The sequence below is a fragment of the Anomalospiza imberbis genome, chromosome Z (assembly GCF_031753505.1).
Source record: "Anomalospiza imberbis isolate Cuckoo-Finch-1a 21T00152 chromosome Z, ASM3175350v1, whole genome shotgun sequence".
Taxonomy (NCBI): domain Eukaryota; kingdom Metazoa; phylum Chordata; class Aves; order Passeriformes; family Viduidae; genus Anomalospiza; species Anomalospiza imberbis.
The window spans coordinates 15809328-15831662 of NC_089721.1; the positions used below are offsets into that span (position 1 = coordinate 15809328).

A 22335-nucleotide genomic window follows, 5' to 3' on the forward strand; every position below is an offset into this window, starting at 1 on the left:
TCTTCAGGACAATGGTACCTGCAAAAAGTTTTGAATTCTACAAAGACATATTTTTGCTAGTAGTCCTCAATAATGTATTCTGAGTTACTGAGCTGATGTAAGAATTACAAGTATTTAATAAGAGGACCGTGTAGTTTAGTCTTTGCCAAATATCTATTCCTGTCTTCTCTATACAGTGTAAAAGATACTTTACATATCTAGATTTATTGTGAGACTCCAACATAACAAATGGTAGCCCTAATTATTGCTAGATGCAATGTCCAGTTTTATAATGCCTCTCTAAAAACTATGCACAGTGGAAGAAAAAGTTACTTTAACCTTTTTAAAATTCCTAACACTGAGACCCAGAAATATCATTAAAGTATATTGTTTTGTAGCATATATATAACAAAATTTATGCTGAAGTAATCACATTGGTGGTAAAGACAAAATTTTGGTAAACAGTGCTACAGTTTAAATGAACTGTAGAAATTAGTGTAATGAAATTATCATAAACTACAGAAAATCTTAACTTAAAGTAGTTTAAAGTAATGGTATAAGATCATATAGATCAAGATTAATTAATTGAGATTCCCACCACAATGGCATGGGGCAGGAAGAAAATAATTTTGCGAATATAACTTAAATGACATTTAAACGGTGGACACAGAAGATAAAGGAGCTGTTATACTGTGGGAAAGTATATGGACAATCATAAAGGAGAGAGGTGACCTTTTTAGTAAACCTTAATTTTTGTTTTATGTAATTTTGAAAAGATTTTGTTTTAAAAGGCGGGCTTTTACAATAAACCTAATTTTTTACATTTGAACGCCTGTTTGTTCATCACTAACAAGCTTAGTATAGGGAAAGCGTTTGGTTGTTGTCACAACAGAGCTGTGGCCAGCTTGGAGCCTTGTCACATTTTGTTTATAAGATAGTAACCATGAAGAAAGTTCATTTGGTACATGTTCTGAATAGGTCATTAATGAGCCTAGAAGATAGCAAGGTTTATTGTTGCTAGCTGTGTGTAAAGCTTTCTGTATAGTTTCTGAATTTCTGAATTATTTTAGCAGTCTATTTGTGATTATTCTAAGTATTCTGTGTACAGAAATTCTAAATCAGAGTTTGATTAGACTTGGAACAGGGTAGAAGTAGAACTTCCTGCTCATAAGGTCTCATCCCAAGATACTTCAACAGGAAAAAAAAAAAAGCATAAGCAGTCAAAAAGAAGCAAAATGGGGTAATGTATACCCATATTGCTTACAGAGAGAAAGGAAGAAAGCAGATTACCTTTCCAGAGGTTAGTAATAGGAGAAAGCAGTAGGATCTTGTGAGAATGGAATTGTAGTTTTAGTTGAGGTTTTAGGGCTGGGTTGGACTCAATGGTCTTGAAGGTCTCTCCCAGTGATTGTGTGATTCTGTGTGTAAAATGTGTGTTCTATACTTCTGCAAGATTATCAATCAGAAAAGCTACCTAAAAGTCAAGATGGATGTGGGCAAATATTAATAGATAATTTTTATGAATTACTGTACTGTTGAGGATGAAATAAAAGGCTTAACTCAAGTGTTCACTTAAATTATTTAGATTGCAAATTCATTTAACTTCAAGGTATAATAGATATTATAAAGGTTATATAATTTCTAAGGTGCAGCTTGAGTGATGAAATGATACTTGCCATTGTGGGAGTTTGAGAAGAGAGTGTTGTGTGAAAGCGGTGCATTTCCTAGTTCTGTCCTCAGGTTAGTGCCAGACATTAGCTACACACTTGCAGTGAAGCCTGTTGAAAATTAAACAGGCATTCTGGGAATCAAGCTACACTTTCTATTAATTTTCAAATAGCAGTATTTCAGTTCACATGACAGTTCAGAGCTGCTAATTTTTCCAAATTTCAGATTACTTTCCTATGAGAGATGCAACAAATGGAAATATTGTCAGCCTATCAACTTTCAAGCACAACTTTATGTTTTATGTGGTGTTTTGTGTATTTTCACCAGGAGGTCTTTCCTCCACTGACTTGAGATTCACTTTCCTAGTCCAAAAGCCAGTTTTCAACCACTCTTCAATTAGGAAGTTCTTAGAGAATGTATGTTCTGTCCAACTCATTGCAGTCCAGGGATGGACAGAACACAGCTTATTTAAGAAGTTTACAAGGTTGCAAATTCCAGTAACAGTTGTGTGTTTTCCAGAATTGTGTAGTCAACAGAAATGTCTTTGAAAAATTATGAAGAGGAGAAGTTGACTTAGGTTAGTAAGCTGTCCATCTGCTTTTGAAGAATAGCTAAAATATCATGGAGAGCTATAAGGTATGATGCCTTGGAAGTTATCCCAGTTGACAGTGTCATCTCATGCAAAAAATCCAGCTCCCTCTGTGTAAAATGTGGAGTCATCTCAGAAAGAGATTTTGCCCACCTTTAATCTGGTGGGGTTTTTACCCTGGGGTTTTTTATCATGGTATTAGTAAGAGCAATGTCTATTGATGTAATGCTGAGTGGAAATAATTTTCAAGGGCATGGCATTTGTACTTTTTAAACTGGATTAATGTTTTTCCAGTTTAAAACAAAACACCCACTCTCAACCATGTTCAAACTAAATTGTGCTAAATTTTGTTCATAATTGAATTTATGTTACAAGAAAAAGTATCATCCTGATCAGCCTTTTTACAACCCTTGCATACCTGAATCTTTACATATTGATCAGACCTTTCCACAGAACAAGCTTCAGAGAACTTCTTGATTCATAGTATAGATTAGTTTTCTTCAGAGAACAAAATAATTAAATTGTATAATCCAATGTCTTTCTTTGGACAGATGTTAAGTAATGTGGTGAACACTGTATCACATGAAGTTCCAGAATACCTGCCGAATAGTACTTCAATAGTAAAGCTGCTGTAGTGGGGTAGAAACTAATTTTCCTTTTACAATGTTTTTTTCCTTATTTAAGGTTGAATATTTTCTGCCTTTAGCTTCTTAAGTCTGGAACACAAGTGTAATGCTGTGGTTCAGGATGCTCTTAGGATAACATCTCTCTTGGTGTGTATTTGAATAAGGACTAAGTAACAGCCTGTTCTCCTAGTGCTCCAGTATCTCTCTTTTCTGTTTTTATGATGTATTATTTTACATGTGCAAGTTAAAAAGTACTGGCTGTGTTGAGCCAAAAACTCTCTGGTACAGAGATTTTGAGCTAACAAAGTAGTTACCTTGAATTTTTATGAAATTATTGTGCTTCCTTGCACTTGAAAACTTCCATGTTTTAAAACAAAGTAACTTTCCTGACAGATTTTCTCACTTTAAATAGGAATAGATATGTCTGTCCATGCCACAGAGATAGGTGAGTCTATAAACTTTGTGCTTTGGAGATGTTTTGAAGTTGTTAATGGCAGAGGGAAGTTGATTTAGTAGAATGTAATCTGTGTTGAAAGTATCTAATATAAATCTATTAAATATTTCTTAACTGAACTTTGTTGTAGTTTCTTAGTTTCAGAAGGTTCTTGTAGAGAAAACTGAATTCCTGCATTTTTGTTCCTCATTTCTTTAAAATGGTCTTAATCAAATATGGAGCACATTATTGTGTACCTGGATTTCTCCAGGGGTTTTGATATGCTTTTTCAACGCTTCTCCCAGAAAAGCTGGTGTGTTACAGTCTAGTGAGGTGGTCCATGCAGTGGGTGGGGAACTGGCTGACAGGCAGCACTTAGAGGGTGGTGGTGCCTCGCTCCTTTTCACATTAGCAGGATATTACAAGTGAGGTCCCCAAGGATCAGGTTTGGGCACAGCACCGTTTGATTTCTTCATAAATGATCCATGGTGGGATCCTGATAAAAGTTTGCTGATGATACCAAACTGAGTGGGGAAGTGGACACTTTGGGAAGGAAATTCATCCAGCAGGAAGACCTAAACAGGCTGGAGGAGTGGGCTAACAAGGTACTTAAGAAGTTCAGCAAGAGCAAGTTGCTGTTGTTCAACCTGGGAAGTTATAATCCAGAACTGCAGTATAGTCTTGGGACTGGGGTAAGGGACCTGGGGGTCCTGGAGGAAAACAGTCTTAGTCTGTGTGGACAGTTGCTTCTGAGCAGAGAGGCAACAGATTGCTGGGTTGAATGAACAAAAGTATAACCAGAAGACATGAAGAAGTTATGATCCCACTTTTGTCAGCACTTCTCAGGCCATACCTGCAGTACTACATGGACAGGCTGGAGAGGGTGCAAAGAAAGGCCACAAAGATCATCAAAGGACAGGGAAGCCTGCTGTGTGAGGAAAGGCTGAAAGAACTGGATTGGTTTGGTTACACAGAAGGTGGACGCTCCTTTTTTACAGTGAGTCACATGCAAAAGGAGCTAATGGTACAAGTTACTCCTGTTAAGATTTTGGTTAGACACAGGGAAAATTTTTCACAATGTAGTTGAGTCAGTCAACTATTGGAACAATCTTCCCAGGAAAGTGGTGGGTTCCACAGTGTTGGACAATTCAAAGATTCAGCTGGACTGGGTGTTGGGCCATCTTGTCTAGACCATGCTTTTGCCAAGAAAGGTTGAAACAGATGGTCTTCGAGGTTCTCTTCCAACCTGGTATTCTGTCATGAGGTCAGAGAATTAGGTTTCTTGGCTTGTTTCACCTGCTGTTGCATTATTTCACCAAAAGTTGATTTATACTCAAACGGCCTAATCCTGTCATTAGTGACATAATGTAAGCTAAGGGCAAATCTAGTTAATTCAGTGATGTGGAATTGTGTTCTCACTTTCTATATGTATCTTACAAGTTTAGCAATTATGCAAGAAGATAAATTCTATTTCTTGGAAATGAATAAGCTGACCGAAAATGATTTAGAAATTAAGCAAAATAGTTGTTTTGCACACTCACAACCTGAAAACTGTATTTTCAGTGTCAGCTTAAGAGTTTGTTTAGTCATTTTTCTGGATTTGTGTGGGTTTTTTGGATTTGTTAATGTCCTGTTATTGAAGTGTAGAATTGGAGCTTTACCGTTACAAATAGATTTAGGATTTTTTTCCTCTGATGCCATCAGTTTAAGGATCAGAGTTCCAGAATGCTTGCAGCAGCCTTGTATTTTTCTGTCTGTTCGTGACAAACCAGCTACTGTACATTCATATAGAGCAGTACAGTCCTTGCCACTGGCAGTCTCTCTGTGACAGAGAGCCTGTAGGCTGACATAAAGTGCAGCCTGTTGTGAACTGCTAAGTGGGAGTCTGCCAAAAACTCAGCAGACAGAACTAATTGGGGAGAAAAAGGATTTTTGTGCCCTCATCTCTCCCTCTTCATTTTTTTTTACAAGACGGATATTGTTAAAGTAACTTGTTTATGTAAGATTTGTCTGCCTCTATTTTCTCATTGCATGAATCATTTTTTAACTTCAAGTCTTGCACTGCAGGTCACTGAGCACTTCCACATGGCGGCTGGCACAGAACCAAACTCGAGACACGCAACTCATCACAGTTGATGAAAAATTGGTAAGGGTTTTCTACTGAATACTATGATACAGCCTTCAGGGTTATTTCTGCACAATAGGCATTCAGTATGGTATTCTGCGTTCTTCTAGGAAAGCTGTATAAATGTGAACTACAAAGCAACAGTCCTTTATACACTTCTAAAAGTGGAACATCAGTAAAACATAAGTATGTGAAGGAATATGGCATTCAAAGTGTTAAGCAATGTAAGATGATGAGTACCTTATTTATTATTGTTACATTTTGGTCAAAGACCAGTGTGAGCTGTAATTAATAACAAGTTTGTTCTTTTTGAAATTTATGTATATTTTCTGTGTAGTGAAATTACATGTAATTTGCCAGCTTCCTGAAATATTCTTCATTGGTACCAATATTACTAAAGATAGTATGTAAAGATACATCATGAAAGATTATTGTTACTATGCACATACACTCTAGCTTTTGAATATGCATGAGGGTTAGATTACAACTGGAAACAAATGCATAACATTCTTCTGCTAATCAGTAGCAGATCAGAAATTTGGCAATCTTTTCTTGTAACTTTTTCCATAATGTGTGGTCTGTTACTCTAGATGCAACCTGACACTTATGTTTACATTATTCAATAGTATAATTTTTGTAAGACTTCTGGGGGGGAATGCATCACAGCAGAAGCATGCCTTTCATTGGTTTTCATATCACCTTTGAATCTCCAGGAAAACAATGTTCCTATCATATGTACCAGGCAGTTCACATTGTATGTATCTTTTTTGTATCCCTGAAGCTATATGAACTACCTAAGAAATCTTTGGAATTTATATTTATAAATTGTATGTTTGTAATGATATGTACAAGTTGAAACACCAGAAGTTGAACAGGCTGTTGAAAAAAACCCACACTTTAACAGCTCTTTAGGGCTTTTTTCTCTCATGCTTTGCATATAGATGTAGTGATAATAATTACGTATGAGTTAAAAAAATAATCAGTTACTTCATAAACTTCTTTCTGAATTTAAGAAGTAACAGTATAATCTTAGATTTAAAAATTAAGGAAAAAATAGTACTTTATTATCACAAATGTGATTATCTTGCTAGTCTAGTTGCATAACTTGGGATCAGGAAATTTGTAGAGATCGTGAGTCACTGTGTAAGATTGAACAAGTCAGTAGATGTACATTTTCCTAAATGACTTGTAAATGCACTGTTCTTTAATGTTAAAATACACACATACACATATATATTTAAATACAGCTTTTATAATGCCTGAAAAGTATCACGTTTCCCTACTGGGGCCTTGGGTGATGGATACCTATGTCTGAAAAGACTACTATAGAAAGACAGACCCAGAAAAAGAAATACTCTGCCATCTTCCATATTGAATTCAAATGTACATTATCCAGAGTTAGTGTTGTACATATACCCTGTCTAGCTATGAGAGTTTATACTTCCAGTTGAGTTAAAGTGAAACTAGTTTGAAATACAGCTATTCCGTTCCCTTAGTGTTGTAAATACACTGTACATGGAGAGCATATTTCTGATGTCATTATATGTTGTCATCAAGTTGAAAACTCTCATATCATATTTGCTGAAGTTTTTTGAGATCTCCTATTAGCAGCCATTAAGTTTTTTTTACTTTGATTCATATAATGTATCTAAATTATTTTCTTTATTTCTTTAGTGTTAGGTTAAATGTCAGACTGAATAGTGTTTTCTTGCAGTGTTGTGCACATAGGTCCACATTCTAAATGCAAAAATCTTTTTTCTTCCCTTTTAGATTATTATAGGGCCTGAAACAAAATGACAGAAAATTAGAAACTTCATTTGTAGATTTCATTAGATTTTGGGAATAGTTTCCATAATGTTTTAAATTCAGGTTCTTTTAATAGGCAAAAATTATTTTCCGTTAGCAAGGAAAATTGTCTTGGGGGTTTGATGTGGTTTTCAACTCTTTCACCATTAGAAGAAGTTCTCTAGACACCTGTTAAATTTCATTTTAAAGTAGAGTACTATCTTACCTTATTTTAGGTTGCTGCAATATATTTCCTAATTTTAAGTATGGTTAATTACAACCGATTGAGACTAATTTAGCATATTACAGGTGTCTTCTATTAATTAATGTTACAAAGCATAAAACTACTATTTCAATGCAAGCTGTATTTAAACTGTATTCTGGAAATTGATGCATTACATTTAATTGAAAAAGACATATTTTCTGTTACAGATTGTTAGACATCATTAAATCATATTTTGATGGATTTGTCATCTTTGACATATTTTAATTTTTTTTTTAAAGCTGGACATCACCTTTTCACCTTTTACTTGCATTTCAGAAGGAGTAAGAACAGGTGGAAGAGGGGATATGGTTATCCTTGTGAGCCATTCTCATCTTGTAACTTACTTTGAAACTGTACTCTTCTGTGACTTGATATTTACAAGGCTGGGAGAGTAATGCTAAGGTTGTTGAAAACTTTAACTGCATGTTGTAGTGGAATTAATGTATATTTCCAGTGCTCTTGTAGACCTTGTATTTGTATGTGTACATCCGTATACTAGAACTTGTTCAACAGAATCATTTGGTTCTAGCAGTGCTAAAATATTCCTTGTATTAAGAAACGCAAATTAAATAGATGTATGAGCATCCTGAGATTGAATAATTAGGCAGTAGTCAGTCGCTTCCTTACTGCAGCCTAGACTCTACTCTGTTGCATACAACAGAAAAATGAGTACTAATGAAATAGTAGGAAAACCAGTAGTTTAAACCACATTCATTTATCGCACTAGAAAAAAGATGTGTCTCTTTAATGTAAAAGGAGTTAAATGCTGAGCTTATGTAGAACATATCCAAGAAATTATATCTTTGTCTCAGTTATTAGCTGTTTTCAGTGAATACTGAATAAATTAATTTTAATGAACAGTAAAATCTGAAGAAAATAACATACAAACTGAGCAAAGCTCAACAGAAATACAGTTCTTGCATCACATTTTGATTCTCTGGCTACCAATTAGGTCATATTCCAAGAGTCTGGACAAATAGCTGTGTGAAAAGTAGTCTCTCAAGACCCTCCTTGCATTAGGAAATTTGGGCTATAGAGGGCAAAGGCTGTCAGCAGCAAATCTCACTCAGGTAATGTTCCAGATGTATTTTACTGTTTGTGTGTATGGTATAACATACATCATTGCATCATAATTATAAAAAGTTGAAGTGGTTTTGCCTGAAAATGGGAAATTGAGCTGTTCTAATTCCTGTGATTTGTTTCAGTTGTTGTGAGTAGAATGCACCAATACTGTGCATAGCTAAAAGTCATCCAGTTCAGCATGTGTGCTTTAAGCAGACTTCCCAGTCAGTGCTGGTAAGGCTGCATTGTGGATGTTTAGCCTGGAGTTAGGCACTCTGATGGAGGTACAGCTGTTTGCAGCTGAAAGGTTCCCACAAATACTTGTCAATAAAGGGACTTTTTTATTGGTTAAATTATGATATTTCAAGAATGTTTCAAGATTAGAACTACTGTCAGAAATTATCCGTTGCATTGCTAAAGGAGAATATTCAACTAAGAATATATATTCTGTAGCTCAGTGCAAAAATTATTGCAAGAGCAGTTAGGGCTTGGTCACTGGGGAGTTGTAGTTACCTCACAGATGTTTTTAGTCTGTATCAGGCCAAGATAAAATTAGTTGCTGCACAGGGTTAAGCATTCCAGGCAGAGCTACACATTGTAGTTTAAATGGTACTAAAATAGTTTTTTCAGCATGGTGAGAACATCTAGGGGCAGGCTATTACAAGCATGAAAGGCTAAACAAAATGATGCTATTAACATTTCATCGTGTGTCCTGAAGTTAAGATTTTCTAAATAATGGTTCAAAAGTCTTAGTACTGAACCTCAGTAAAGGACCATTTTCCATCAGACTGTAGACAGACTGTGAAACTCACTGAAGATAACTTGTATAAACCAAACTGGGCACAGAAAATCTGACCCTTTATTTGAGGGTGAGCATACTTTTGAAAGGTCACTCAAAATGCTGCAGCAATACTGCTCAGCAGCCTAGGCCAGTGATCTAAGTCACTGTGGATGAAGGGAAGGTCATCATGTCATCTACATGAATTTTAGTAAATCCTTTCCCACATCTTCCTCCTGAAAAAAAAAATCTGCTCATGGCCTAGATGGGTGTACTTTTCACTCAGGGGAAGCCTGGTTGGTCAAGTGTTAAATACTGAAAGGCCAAGTCCAGAGAGTGGTGGTAGATTAAGTTAAATCCAGTTGGTACTGATCATAAATGGTATTCTCCAGGGCTCAATATCAGAGCTAGTCCTGTTTGATATCTGTATTGATGATCTGGTCAAGGGGATTGAGTGTACCCTCAGTTAGTTTGTAGACACCATGAACTTGAATAGGAGTGTTCATCTGCTGGAAGGTAGGACAGCTCTGTAGAGGCATCTGGACAGGCTGATTGGTGGGCTGAGGCCAATGGTGTGAAGTTCAACGAGACCTAAGTCCTGCTCTTGTGTCACGACAATGCCAAGCAGTGCCACAAGCTGGAGAAGAGTGACTGAAAAAGGACCTGGGGGTGCTGGTGAACATGAGCCAGGGTGTGCCCAGGTGGCCAAGGGTGCCAATGGCATCCTGGCCTCGATCAGCAATGGCGTGGCCAGCAGGGCCAGGGCAGGGATTGTCCCCCTGTACTGGGCACTGGTGAGGCCACACCTCCAGTGCTGTGTCCAGCTCTGGGCCCTTCCAGAAAGACTCCAAGAAGGACATTGAGGAGTGACTCCAGAGAAGGGCAGCAGAGTTGGAGAAATGATGATATTTACTGAGGGAGCTGAGGGTGTTTAGCTTGGAGAAAAGTAAGCTCAGAGCACACATCACTGTTCCCTGCAATTACTTGAAAAGAGGACATAGGTAGGATTGGTCTCCTCTCCTAAGCAGGAGTTGATAGAAGAGGCAACAGGTTGGATATTAGGAAAAATTTCTTCACAGGAAAGGGTGTAAAGCATTGGAACAGGCTGCCTTGGGATGTGGTTGAGTCACCATTCTTGGAGATGTATAAACGATGTGTAGATGTGGGACTTCCGAACATAGTTTAGTGATGGGCTGAGTTGACAATTTGATTCAATTATCTTACAGGCCTTTGCAGTGATTTCTGTGATTCTAATAACTATTGTGATATCTGTGTCAAAAATCTTAGCAGCTTCCTTTTGGCTGTGTAGAGGCATCATTTAGTGTCTGTTTTAAACCTTTACTGCTAGATAATCCAGGAGTAACAGTGTATTAATAGGATTCTCAGAATATGAACCTTTTCCACAAAAAAGTTGTGAAAACACTTCAGTCCATTTTTTCTAGAAGACTGTATTATTAGCAAACATCACATGGTGTTTTCAGGATTGAGTCATAGTTTGTTCACCATCCAAATCCCAATTTTGGCTAGGATTAAAAATTAGTGAAATTGTATAATCTTTGTTTGATTAAAGATCCCTAGACTTTACTATAATAAACAGTGATAATACTGAGGCTCATGTAAAATATACAAACAAGTGAAAAATAGTCTGGAATGATGAAACTTCTTCTATACTCAGTCTGATAGTCTACTGTGGTATGAAACAAAGGACATAGCAAATCACACTTTAACATGCATTTTAAAGTGTAATTGTTGCTTTCCCAAGAACTGAGAGTATATAATATACTACTCTGAAAGCCAAAGCTGTAATGTGTCATAGAATTATGTGTGAGACAGTGTGAATTGCATTGAAGACTGTGTGTAGGAGCTGTTTTTGCAACTCAGTGAAGAGAAACACTTGGCAAAGTATGCATTTATTAAGGACAGGCTTACTAGATTTTCTTTTATTGAAACTACTATTTCAGCCAAGAATTCTCCAAGCATTACCACTGTGTTAAACAATAAGAATATAGTGGATGTTCTATGTTTTGGTTTTCAAAATGCTGTTAACCCATTGTGGGTTAATACCTTAAGGTTGAGTTGAAGCTGTTCCTAAATTACCTTAATAGGATAAAAGAATTTGCAATAATCTTTCATTTAATCCACTCTAGCTGCAGTATTTATTCAAGTGGCTACCATAAAGGATTCAATTCAGGACAGTGTTGCTCTGCAGATGAGGAATCTAACAAGTTTTTCTGTACTTCATTTGTATAGCTCTGATAAGGACTTGTCATATTCAAAGCATACACAGGACCAGGATGGTAATTTCTTTGGTGGTTTAGACTTACTCATTCCCTTCCCCTAGCCTCACATTTTCCTCTTGTGGCTGGTCTTCCTTCTGTTTATTTTTTTTTTCTCTAAATTAGATCAGCAGCTTGCATTTTGCTTTAGAATAGTGGAAAATGAATTTTAAAAAATAAAGCTGTTACGTAAAATTAAGCTAATAAAGATTTTTTTTCTGTCCTTTACTTTGCAAATATGTTTTGAGAAACAGTTTCTAGTTTTGCACAGAGGGGCTTTGCATATGAAACCTGTGATTTGGAGAAGTACTTTCTTTGCTAGATTAAAAAGGTTTTTTTCTATTTCTCTGTTATACCCTTCCCACACTCCCCCATTTCCTGCTCTTCACTCACCCAGTGAAGACTAAGAAATACTACTTTGGGGAGGAAAAAACCTTGTTTAACTTAAAGAAGCAGATTAAGTGAAATGTAATATCTGGAGATGGTGTTTACCTTTCTTACTTCATGTACACCATTCTGGTCTGCCAGAGTATATATTTGTTTCTAAACATTATTTTTTTGTTTGTTTCTAATTGAAATAATTAAACATACTCTTCTTTATGGTTATGGTTGGTAGTTGCATTTGGGCTTAATAACAGTACAAGCTCAGGTGTAGTTACCAGTTTGTCTAATTACCTACATACATCCAATACTGCATATTTACTATATTTTGCTCTTTGGCAATTAAATTCCTTCTCAGTTGGAATATCCTAGCTCAATTCAGTCTGTATTAGTTGCTACAACTTGTTTTTGTAAGCAGCTGTAGTCCGATGGAGCTTGCAGTGGTTTAGGAAACCCTTGATGAAGCATGATAAAGTGCTTTCTGTAAGAATATCTGTAGGCAGCAAGTGATACTTCCCGTGATAAAGAAGCTTTCTAGAACTCTAACAGTCCAAGTAGAAATTGCCATCACCTTTGTCTTCTAAGAGCAATAAATATTGCTATATTACTAAAATTCAGTTGAAGATACTTCTGGTGTTATTTTAGAAAACTACATTTTACAGGTAGTTCAGAACCCTGTATAAAGTGATAGGATCCTTGTATCCATGAGGGCAATTTCAGTATCATCCCTATGTAGGTTTATTTTGGGTTTAGGCTGGGGTAAAAGAATTGTATTTCTTTGGTCTGAGGGTCTTTTCTTTTGGTACATAGTAGTGCTCTCTCTGTTGGTTGTTGGAAGGAGGAGTGTTTGCAACTGAGGTTACACAACCCTTCTGAGTGTCTGTTTTGTCTGGGCTTCCTTCATACAGCATACTGTGCAAAAATTTCAAGGCTCCAATCTAGAACACTTGGTCAAAGTATGTTTTTTTGAAAAGTATGTAGGTTGTTTTTTATTTTTTCTTTTCATTACATAGTATTTAATTTTCTGTGAAAGAAAAATGCTTTTGAAGAGTTTGCTGTGATGGCTGCTCAGAGCAAATTAAAGGGACATCATTGTGTTGTGTTTAGCTTGGATTCCAAAGGGTTATTCAACATCTAAACACCTACTTGGTTTTGGAAGTGTAAATATCCAAACCATGTTTCTAATCTGCTAGAAAGAATAAAAGTTAGTCATTGCTACAACCAAGTAATCAACAGGAGTAAGAAGTAACTTCAGTTTTTGGAGCTGTTTTGTTCCACAGTTTTTCTTTTTAAAGGAGGGTATGTCTGTGTTCTCCTAAAACAGTTCCATTATCTGAACCTTTTCTAAAACACCCAAGTTAGTATCCCATGTTATGAAATACTGTATATTTCATAGATGGCATGAATTCTTTTTGTGTTGTCAGGAATAGTGAATAAACGTCCTGTACATTGCTAGTTTTTCTGTGCATTCAAATGGGTCTTTCTGCATTTCTGTAGTACTAAGTTATATACTTAAACCACAAATCCTAGTCTAAGAAAGGTTAGAAAACCACAAATCCTAAATTCCTTGTACAGACATGAAAGCTGCTTCTAGTCATGGAGTTCTAGCTGAATCATTTTATCAAGTCAGAAGGGAAAAGCTTTCTTTGTCTGGAAAGCCTGGTAATTTCATGGGAATCCTTGAACATCTTGGTCATGGTGCAAGAGAGCCTGGGGTTTCTTCAGTGCTTTCTGACTCTACTCATATCATCAAAGATGGAATCAGATGTTTTTCAAATTCTTGATGGCATGTTTATGAGGTATCTTTAAGTACTTTCATGTCTCTTTTCTCAAACTGGCAAAGTTAACCTGTATTAGGTGGAGACATGGACCATGGAGAGAGCGTCTGATGTTCCAAACCAGCATTTTAGTATGTCATTTAGTTCTTGTGCTGTGAAACATGCACTGTAGGGAAATTGCTTAGTCTCTTACATATCTTTTTTGGCATTCTCAGTTCTACTCACTCTAAGTTTAAAACAAGAGAAAGTCTTTGCTGATGGGAAAATAACTTTTATCCTATTACTTGTTATCCTGAAAACTTGGTTAACAGGTAATAAGAAGCTGAGCTATAAGGATTTTCTACAAAATGCTGGTAAGACATACCAAAGGCAGTAAGTATTTTTAAAAAATGTTTTAATTGTGTTCCAGATATTTCTGAAAAATTATGATTGATAGTAATTTAGATTAAAATTTCTGCAGAAGTTGTTGATTTTACTTACCAGTTCATTTTCTGGATGTGCAAATAAATTCACATATGAAAATAAGTAACTGTTCTCCTACATAGGCAAACATAATCTGTATAAATCATGTATTTGAAGTTCCTACTGAGTATCATATTAACCAGGCAGAAGCAGGTTTAAGATAAGTATTGTAGCTTGCACTAATATTTTATTTTTTATTCTTTTGGTTTGTATTTTTTCTTAGGACCACATTTTGTTGTTTTGTTTTTGACTCTATTTGAACGCATTCTTGCGTCAACTCATTCTGCATCTGTTGAGTCAGAAGTTGAATATCTTCTCTCTAATGTCTGGTTCCGATACAAATTCTTACTTTTATCACCACTAAATAAACACAGTTTTACATTGTGTTCTCCTTTGATTTTCTTCCCCCACAGCAATACAAAAGTGGGAGGAAACATTAGTGTATCAAGTTGATTTTATTTGATGATGGATTTCTCTCTACTTTATTAGAAAGTATAAGACCATGATTTCTGTCCTGTAAGTAAAGGCCAAGCATATGAAGGCCAAAGCACTAATTGCAGGAATGGACTTCTAAAGGTAACTAGCTAAAACCAGTTGTGAAGTAATACTAATATGTTCAGCTTTTTTAGAGAGAGATTTTTGAAACCATCGATTTTAACTAGCTATATAGATAAATGTAAAGAAACCTATTTTGTCCAATTGTATTAAGGTGTATTTTATTGATAACATTGAAACAGTTGAAGCCCCATCAACTCTTTCTGTCCCCACCAGGAAGTAATGAGTGTGCTACTGTTAGAAGAGAACCTTCTAAAAGACAGTTAAGGTTTAAAAGCTATATGCACTAATTAACAAAATGCAGTGAACATTTAAGCTGTTAATAGCCGCAACATCCCTGATGCATAGACCTTTAATATGCTAACACTGCATAGCAGTTCTCTATTGTGCATCTCTTTAATGAGGGTAACTGTGTCAGTTCTTTTCTTGCTTCACTACCTGCTGTGTATGGAAATTATGTACACTATTTAGCACTTCCTTTCAACTTCTAAAGTGCATGCATATTACACAGAAGCATTACATCCTGCATTAGGGTAAGGGACAGCTTTTAACAGGTCTGATTTCCTTGTAGTTTCTGAAGTGCAACTTTTCTTTTTCTAAAAAGCATGCACTAACAGGGATTTTGCTCTAAATTTGCATTTCTTGATTGGGGATTTGCTTGTTTTTCTCTCTTATGTCTCACACCACTTATAACTGCATGGGCAAAGATCTATTACAGAAATAATTTTCTCTATAAAGGAGATGTGAAGAATAGAGAACGTGCATCACAATTAAGGCAGGCATTGGCTGAATTTCTTGATACTCTTCTTAGCAGCAGATGATAAAGTAGTGTGATAGAACTGTCAAGCTAAACTTTAAAAACTACTTTTTGCCTTTTTTTAACCCTCATCTTTGATGAGTACCTTTATCTTAATAAACAGAAGCCTAAGTAGTTTGCTTATTTTTAAGGCTTAAAGTTAAATGCTGCTCCATACCTACCATTCAGTAGGGAATTAATTAATTGGTAGTTTTGAGGTGAAAGGAAAAGAACACTAGCAAATGCACGATAATGAGATTTAAATTTTAGTATTCTTCACTCTAGCTTCCACCCCTAGGACATTGTTGGTTAGTTAAAACTGAATTCACAATTAATGTTTCATACACTGTAGTTACAATCTTTCTTATGATTTCATCATAAAAATATCTTACCAGAGTTACCAGTTCCTAAGATGTTGCTGTACATCCAAATGGGTACTCAGCAACTGAGACCTTAGAATATTTGCTGTCCAGGTTAGGTTAGGAATTGACCAAGGTGTTCCTGCTTCACAGTAGCTATTCCACTATTTGTGTGTTAAGTAGTTTCCTAGTTCCCTACAGGCTCTGAATGTTTTGCTCCCTTGGGTCTTTTGTAGCTTCAATGGATAAGGGAGCTTTGAGAAAGAACCACATATTTAACATCAGTTGAAAGCCTTTCTGCAAGCTGAAGATTATGCAACAAGTGGTACCTGAATTTGGGAACTCTTCTGAGGCCTTATTTGGAAATTTTCTTAATTGGTACTTCAAAGGAAGCTTTGTAAGGTTTTCAGATGGGCATAAAGTAGATCATAATTTTTAATTTTCTTATTCCTGAAGAACAGTAACCTTAAAATATTCATTTAAGTCATATGCTTATGGTTTATTTTGTAAATATACTTAACTTTTTAGTACTTTATTAAAGTTAGTACTTTATTAAAATGGCATCAGAAACACACAGAAAATACAGAAATTATTTCCAGTGCACAAGAGTAGCCTGAATTTTGGCTTTCACCTCAGATACGAGGACCTCATCCCGAACTGCTTGTTAAGGCTCTTGGTGTCCATGATGAAAATTGCATTTTATAGACTGTAAATCATCGATAATGAATAATTCACCAAGATACTATTGAAATACTGTGTTTAACTTTGTGAGACAATCTGCTTTATTGTGACTTATGCTAGGATTGTATTATAAATACTTCAGAGTGAATAAATTATGTTTCAAAAACATGCCATCACTGAACTACAAGTAAACTGCAATATGCTATTTATTTAATAGAATATACAAAATTGAACTAACTGGGGGAATAGGTACAAAATTCTTTATCCTAGGTAGTGTCTGTCTTCTAGTACTTCTCTGTGCTTTCTTTCAAAACTTTTCCTGCCTGTTCTCTTGTTTTCCACTAAGTGATAGTGTCTGTAAGAGCAGTTGCTTATGGTAGTACAGCAGGGAAGTGTTACCATAATGTAAATTATTCTAAGACAAGTCAGATTATTTCAATTGTTTGGTTACCCACTTTCATTTTCTAAATGCAGGTAAACAAAGACTGCCTCTTCTTTGATTTGAAAGTCCATCATCTAAAAATCTAAAAATGTGGCTGTAGTTTTATTCTTTACTAATTGATTTTCTTGCATGTTTTTTAATCTGAGCATTGTGACTTTCTAGTAGAGTGCTTGAAATCTGTGCACTGTAGAAAACTGTATTTTTAAAAGGCCTCACAAAAAGACCTAGCCACTTGTCTGTGTGTGCAAGCAAAAGATTAGCTCACATATGGTTTGGGTGAGTTCTAGATAGTATACTTTCTCTAAATATTGTTGGGTTAGAATAAAAAGTAATTTGCAAGATCTTCTGTAATTCGGCCGTTTTTCCATCTTGTTCAAGATAATCATGCTGTTTGTCATTTTGTCAGTTTGAAGAACATTGCATCTACACTGAATTCTCTTATGAGTACTTGTAGCAACATCAGTCTGTTTTTATGAAATGTATTCTTTGCCCCTGACTGCCCCCACTTTACCTCTATTTAATAATGATTTTCTTAATACAAAAGTGTAAACCCAGCTATTTGATTTCCTTTCTTTTTAACATCTTTTTATTTACCTAGACAGCATCTACCAGCTAAGACATACTGTTACAGGAAAAAAATACAGTATTAATAAAAAATACATTTTTGTGTCTTGCAGTTGTTTCTTGGCAGAAAAGTGATACTGAACAAGAAATAATCTGTCTATGCTGAAAGAGGGACTTAGGTGTTCCAAGTGTTTAATTTTTAAGTTTGTAAAATGTTGTTTACTTGTCTATCAGAATGCAGACTAAATGGTTGGTATTTTTTGCAAGTGTGTCAAGAAAAATGCCTCCCTGTTTTGAGTCTTGTCAGGGTATTGAGATGTGCAAATCATAGATTTTTGTTTTTCTTTTCAGTGTTGTAGTTTAAACTAACAAAAGACTACTCAGCAGCTTTTCCCATAACTTGCCAGTAATCACTTTTATAAATACCAATTTTCTGTGACTTTTGGAGGAGGTGTGACTAGAAGATTTGGGGATGCATTAGAAGGATGTTTTCTACTTATTTTTGTGAAGTCATGTTCCAGTCTTTATTCCATTTGCTCTTTCCTAGTGTTTTTCTCAAATCACAGACTCAAAGAGTTTTATGGTTTAATGATGTCTGGAATGTGTTATGCCATTTTATTTGTAGTATCTCATACAAGCAAGTCTAGAATAATATTAAGCATGTAAAATATTGGGAAAGTTTAGTGAGCCATTGGAGCAGGACAGCAGGGAAGTTCTCAAGGAGTTTTTGCAACTGCAGTGAATGCTCAGACATCATGGTTGCTATAGTATTGCCTCAGCTGTGAAATACAAGCTGATGAATAGAAATGCTGAAGCTACAGTGCTTGTTTTGGATGCTGACACTTCCTTTGCATAATGGCAGTCAGCAATCTAAAAAGTATTATAGTGGACTTAGCTTGATTCCAGTAATGTGACAGTTTCTGCTTCAGTTAGACCTACTTTTCTGCATTTTGAGTTTCTCTTTAGTTTTTTACAAAACTGTTTGTGAAAAGAGATTTTCTTTAAATGGAAGCTTTCATGAAATCTTTTTTATTATCAAATTCTGTTTCTTATTTACAGTGTTTGCTTTTCTTTTTAAAAATACAGTTCTTTGAGTTCTTTTTTCAGCTTCTTTATTAATCATTCTGCAGGATGGCTACATGGGAGAATATGTTATGAGTAATTCCATGTTGTTCATCATTTACTGTGATAATGCAAAATGATTGTGAAGTCTGAAAGCAAACTGTATCTTGTGTGATACAAAGTTTCCTAAGGGCAAATATGCTTTTTCCCCTTGTTTTGTTTGTAGCTGTTAGATAAATGTTGTCTGCCCATGTTTAGTTAATTCTACTCCATTTTTCCATTTGCAGTTTACATAGCAGATTCTGTTCTCTTGCGTTTCCTTCAAAAATATTGCATTGAAATGTAGAAACATAAATGTTCTGATCCTGACTTACAGTTAAGCAGCTGAGCACATTAAATAAAAAACTTTTCAAAGCAGCTACTTTGTGGGTATTATGCAAGATGTTCTGTGCTTTGATATAACAACTTCTAAATAAAGTGAATTGCAACATGGATTTATAGCAAAACTTTACGTAGTTAGTCTGGTAAAACATGTTGGAGGTGGGGAAGAGAGCAAGCTGTTGTAAACTCTTATAAAGTACAGAAAACTTCTACTTTCCTTTCTAACAAGTGCAAAACTATTGAGGTTAAGTAGGTGGGGCAACCGGAAGTAATTGCTAAGGCCAGTGGCATTTTTGTGGTTTAATAAAGGCAGAAGCTAATTATTCAGTTTTTATTTAAGTGAAATGATGCCAAAAAGGAGGTTCCTGCGGAGCAGCTGCACTTCTTCAGTGTTACCCTAATTTACCACAGACACAACTGTCACAAATAGAACTTTTAAACTTGATATATAGCCACGAAAGTAAGGAGCCCTTTGTCTGGAATGCATGCAGAAGAACTGCTTTATACAAGTCAACCGGCAGATGACGGACAATGATGAAAATTTGATTCTTTGAAGTCATAATGGTCATTGAAATGTGTGAAATTCTGGTATTGAAAGGAGAGCGGCTAGCAAGACTCTAAATCCTGGGTGGTTGCTGGAAGCTTGCTGGGAGGTTTTTCTCTGTTTTGACATCAACTTCCCATTGCTTGTTCCCTGTTTCCTTTATTAAAAAAAAAAAAAAAAAGAAAAAAAAGGAGGAGTGCTAAACAGTAGGTAGTTAATAGTAGTTATGTACAGTTTCTGTCTTCATGGTGAAGGAAATGCCATAGAAGAAACATAACACCTTTATGTACACCTGACCCATCTATTCAAAACCATTTGTTTTCAGAGCTACTTTCAATCATTTTGTCTCTCTCCTTTAATTAGAGAGTTCCATTTCTTGTCCCATTGGAATTTCTGCTATTAGTGGAGTACTTAAAAGAAGGAAATTCTCGTTTCCTTAAAAAGTTATCTTCGTGCTGAATAGTGCTTTCATTGACACTGCCGCTGTGAATCAGTTTTTCTTATTGCTGCAGAGCACATTTCATTTGTTACTACCCTTTCCAGAACAACTTTAGCAGGCTTTCCACCATGAAAAACATTCTTAAGTAATATAAGTTCTAATAAAGAAAAACCCTTATGTTTTTAAGAAATTTTATGTGATTTCCAGTGTTCTAAAAAAAGGGGTTTTGTCCCTTTGAGCTTATTACAAAAAGAGACAAAATGCCTCCAAATTAGTATTAAAATTTTCTTGAGTTACAAAAAAAATTAAAAATCTGAGTTTACTATTCAAATAACATATATATTAAAGAAAACAGAATGTCAGAATACCTTTTAGGTGGCAGCCTGTTTTAAAAATGTGAAACAGGATTATTAATTTTTAGTAAACCTATACAGTTCAATTCTCAAGTCTTTTATATTGTCATCTACTATCTTTAAGATTTTGAATGCTGAACACCTCACTAGTATCTTAAATTGCTAATATAGCAAAATTAAGGAACACTAAAAAAAGATACTAATGTGAAACCAGCTGTCAAAAATATCTTTGTTTTTGGAAAGTTGGTTCACAGGTAGTTTCAATGAGAACTTAAACTCAGAACAAAGCACTGAAGACCCAGCAAAGAGTTCAACCCAATGCAGCATAGCTCTTTTCAAGTATTATATTGTTTTAATGGCATCTTGGAGCGGGAGCTTTAGCCCATTGAAATGTCGCTTAAAGGACAGGTTCTTCTGTCACTAGCTGGAGCTGTGTGGATGAAATGATCACAATAGAGTGTTGTAATGCATTTTAAAACTGTGAGAAATCAGTTTGTCTAGACTAAGAGTGCGCCTACAGGGAATAGGAATCTTAGAGCTTCTGTGCTCTTTAGGTGTCAAGTATGTGATAGATGCCAAGCCTTTTTATTCCATATCTTTGGCAACAGCTCAGCTATGCTACAGTACCTTACATGTCTACAGCAAGCAAAAATCAGTGATTTTATGTCAGGACTACTGGAGCTTCAGCAGCCAGAAACTCATTGTCCTAACAACTGTCTGTTCAATTGCCAGCTTTTAAAATGGGGAAGATATCAATAAATGATTGCTAGAAGGCATGGAAACTCTAGCTATAATGAATGTTAGTATGGAAAGCTAGCAACACCATGTAGATGTTTCAATTTTGGAAAGCAGGCAGGTTTTAATTTTCAGTTTGAAGAGATTTTTATGGGATTAATCCGATATTATTAGTGAAATAACCTTGATTTAGAGCCAACTGAGTGCCCGAAAAACATGGCTTGAAGGGTTTTCGTTTTACTTTCATCCAGATAAACAAGCCTAGGCATTTCTTTACTATGGTAATCTCATAGATACAGCATTTACTGATTTTAACCCTCTTTTTAGATTGTGTTCTGTGTGCACTGTGTAACATTTTTATGATTTCCATGTGTTAAGTCTTCAAAATAGAAAATAGAATATGTCCATAATGTTATATCCTGTAGTATCTTTATTTTAGTAGTTCCAGATTATTCTGGAAGAATTAAAAAACTTCTAAATCTGAAGCATAAAATTCATAATGGACTTACAAGCTGCTGAGAGTAATAATAGCAAAAAAAAAATTCTGAGCTATTTTAAAGTTTACATTTCTGAAAGTATTTGATGATAACTACCCCAGCATTTTTGCACATACCATATTGTTAAAGAGCAGAAAAAGAAATTTTTTGTGACTATTACTACATTTTTTCATGTTTGTTAAATACAGAAATAAAGGTTAATATTTCAACCTATTCATATAAATAAGCAAGCTGAAACATTGAATCCCTGCCAGACTTTACTGCATGTGAAAACTCCTTTTTGTTAAACAAAGCACTTTGCCAATTCAAATCAGAAAAATTTAAGCAAATTCCTTCCTAAACTGCAGTTGAAGCTTCAGCAGTGAGAAGTGCCAGTCTTGCAGAAGGTATTTTTACATAGGTGTTGCAATATTCCAGGAGCTGGTACTGCTTCTCTTTCATATCACTGCTACACTCATATTAAAAATAAGCATGACTTGGTCCTAATGAAAGCATTTATAACAGAATTGTAAAGATAGTTCAACAGTTTTTTGTGGTAGTTTGGGTAAAAATGTCAGAAGTTGAAAAGCTAGTGTGGGTGCCTGTTTGTTGCCCCTGCTGTCCTAATTGTACCTGCAAGTCAAATGCTTTAAACTTCTTCCCTTTCACAGTTTTAAGGAACTGATCTTCCAAATTTTGTAAAATAAAATTGGAAATGGGAACTGCTACTTTTCAAAGGAT

At 35.4% G+C, this 22335-nt stretch overlaps 1 protein-coding gene across 1 annotated transcript in view; it reads left to right on the forward strand.

The window, feature by feature from the left end:
* NDUFS4 (NADH:ubiquinone oxidoreductase subunit S4) overlaps window positions 1-22335 on the forward strand; it is a 47848-nt gene that overhangs the window by 15869 nt on the left and 9644 nt on the right. Inside the window, exon 2 of the mRNA XM_068177172.1 lies at window positions 5363-5441. Coding sequence (XP_068033273.1) covers window positions 5363-5441 — 79 coding nt within the window. The remainder of the gene's footprint in view (window positions 1-5362; window positions 5442-22335) is intronic.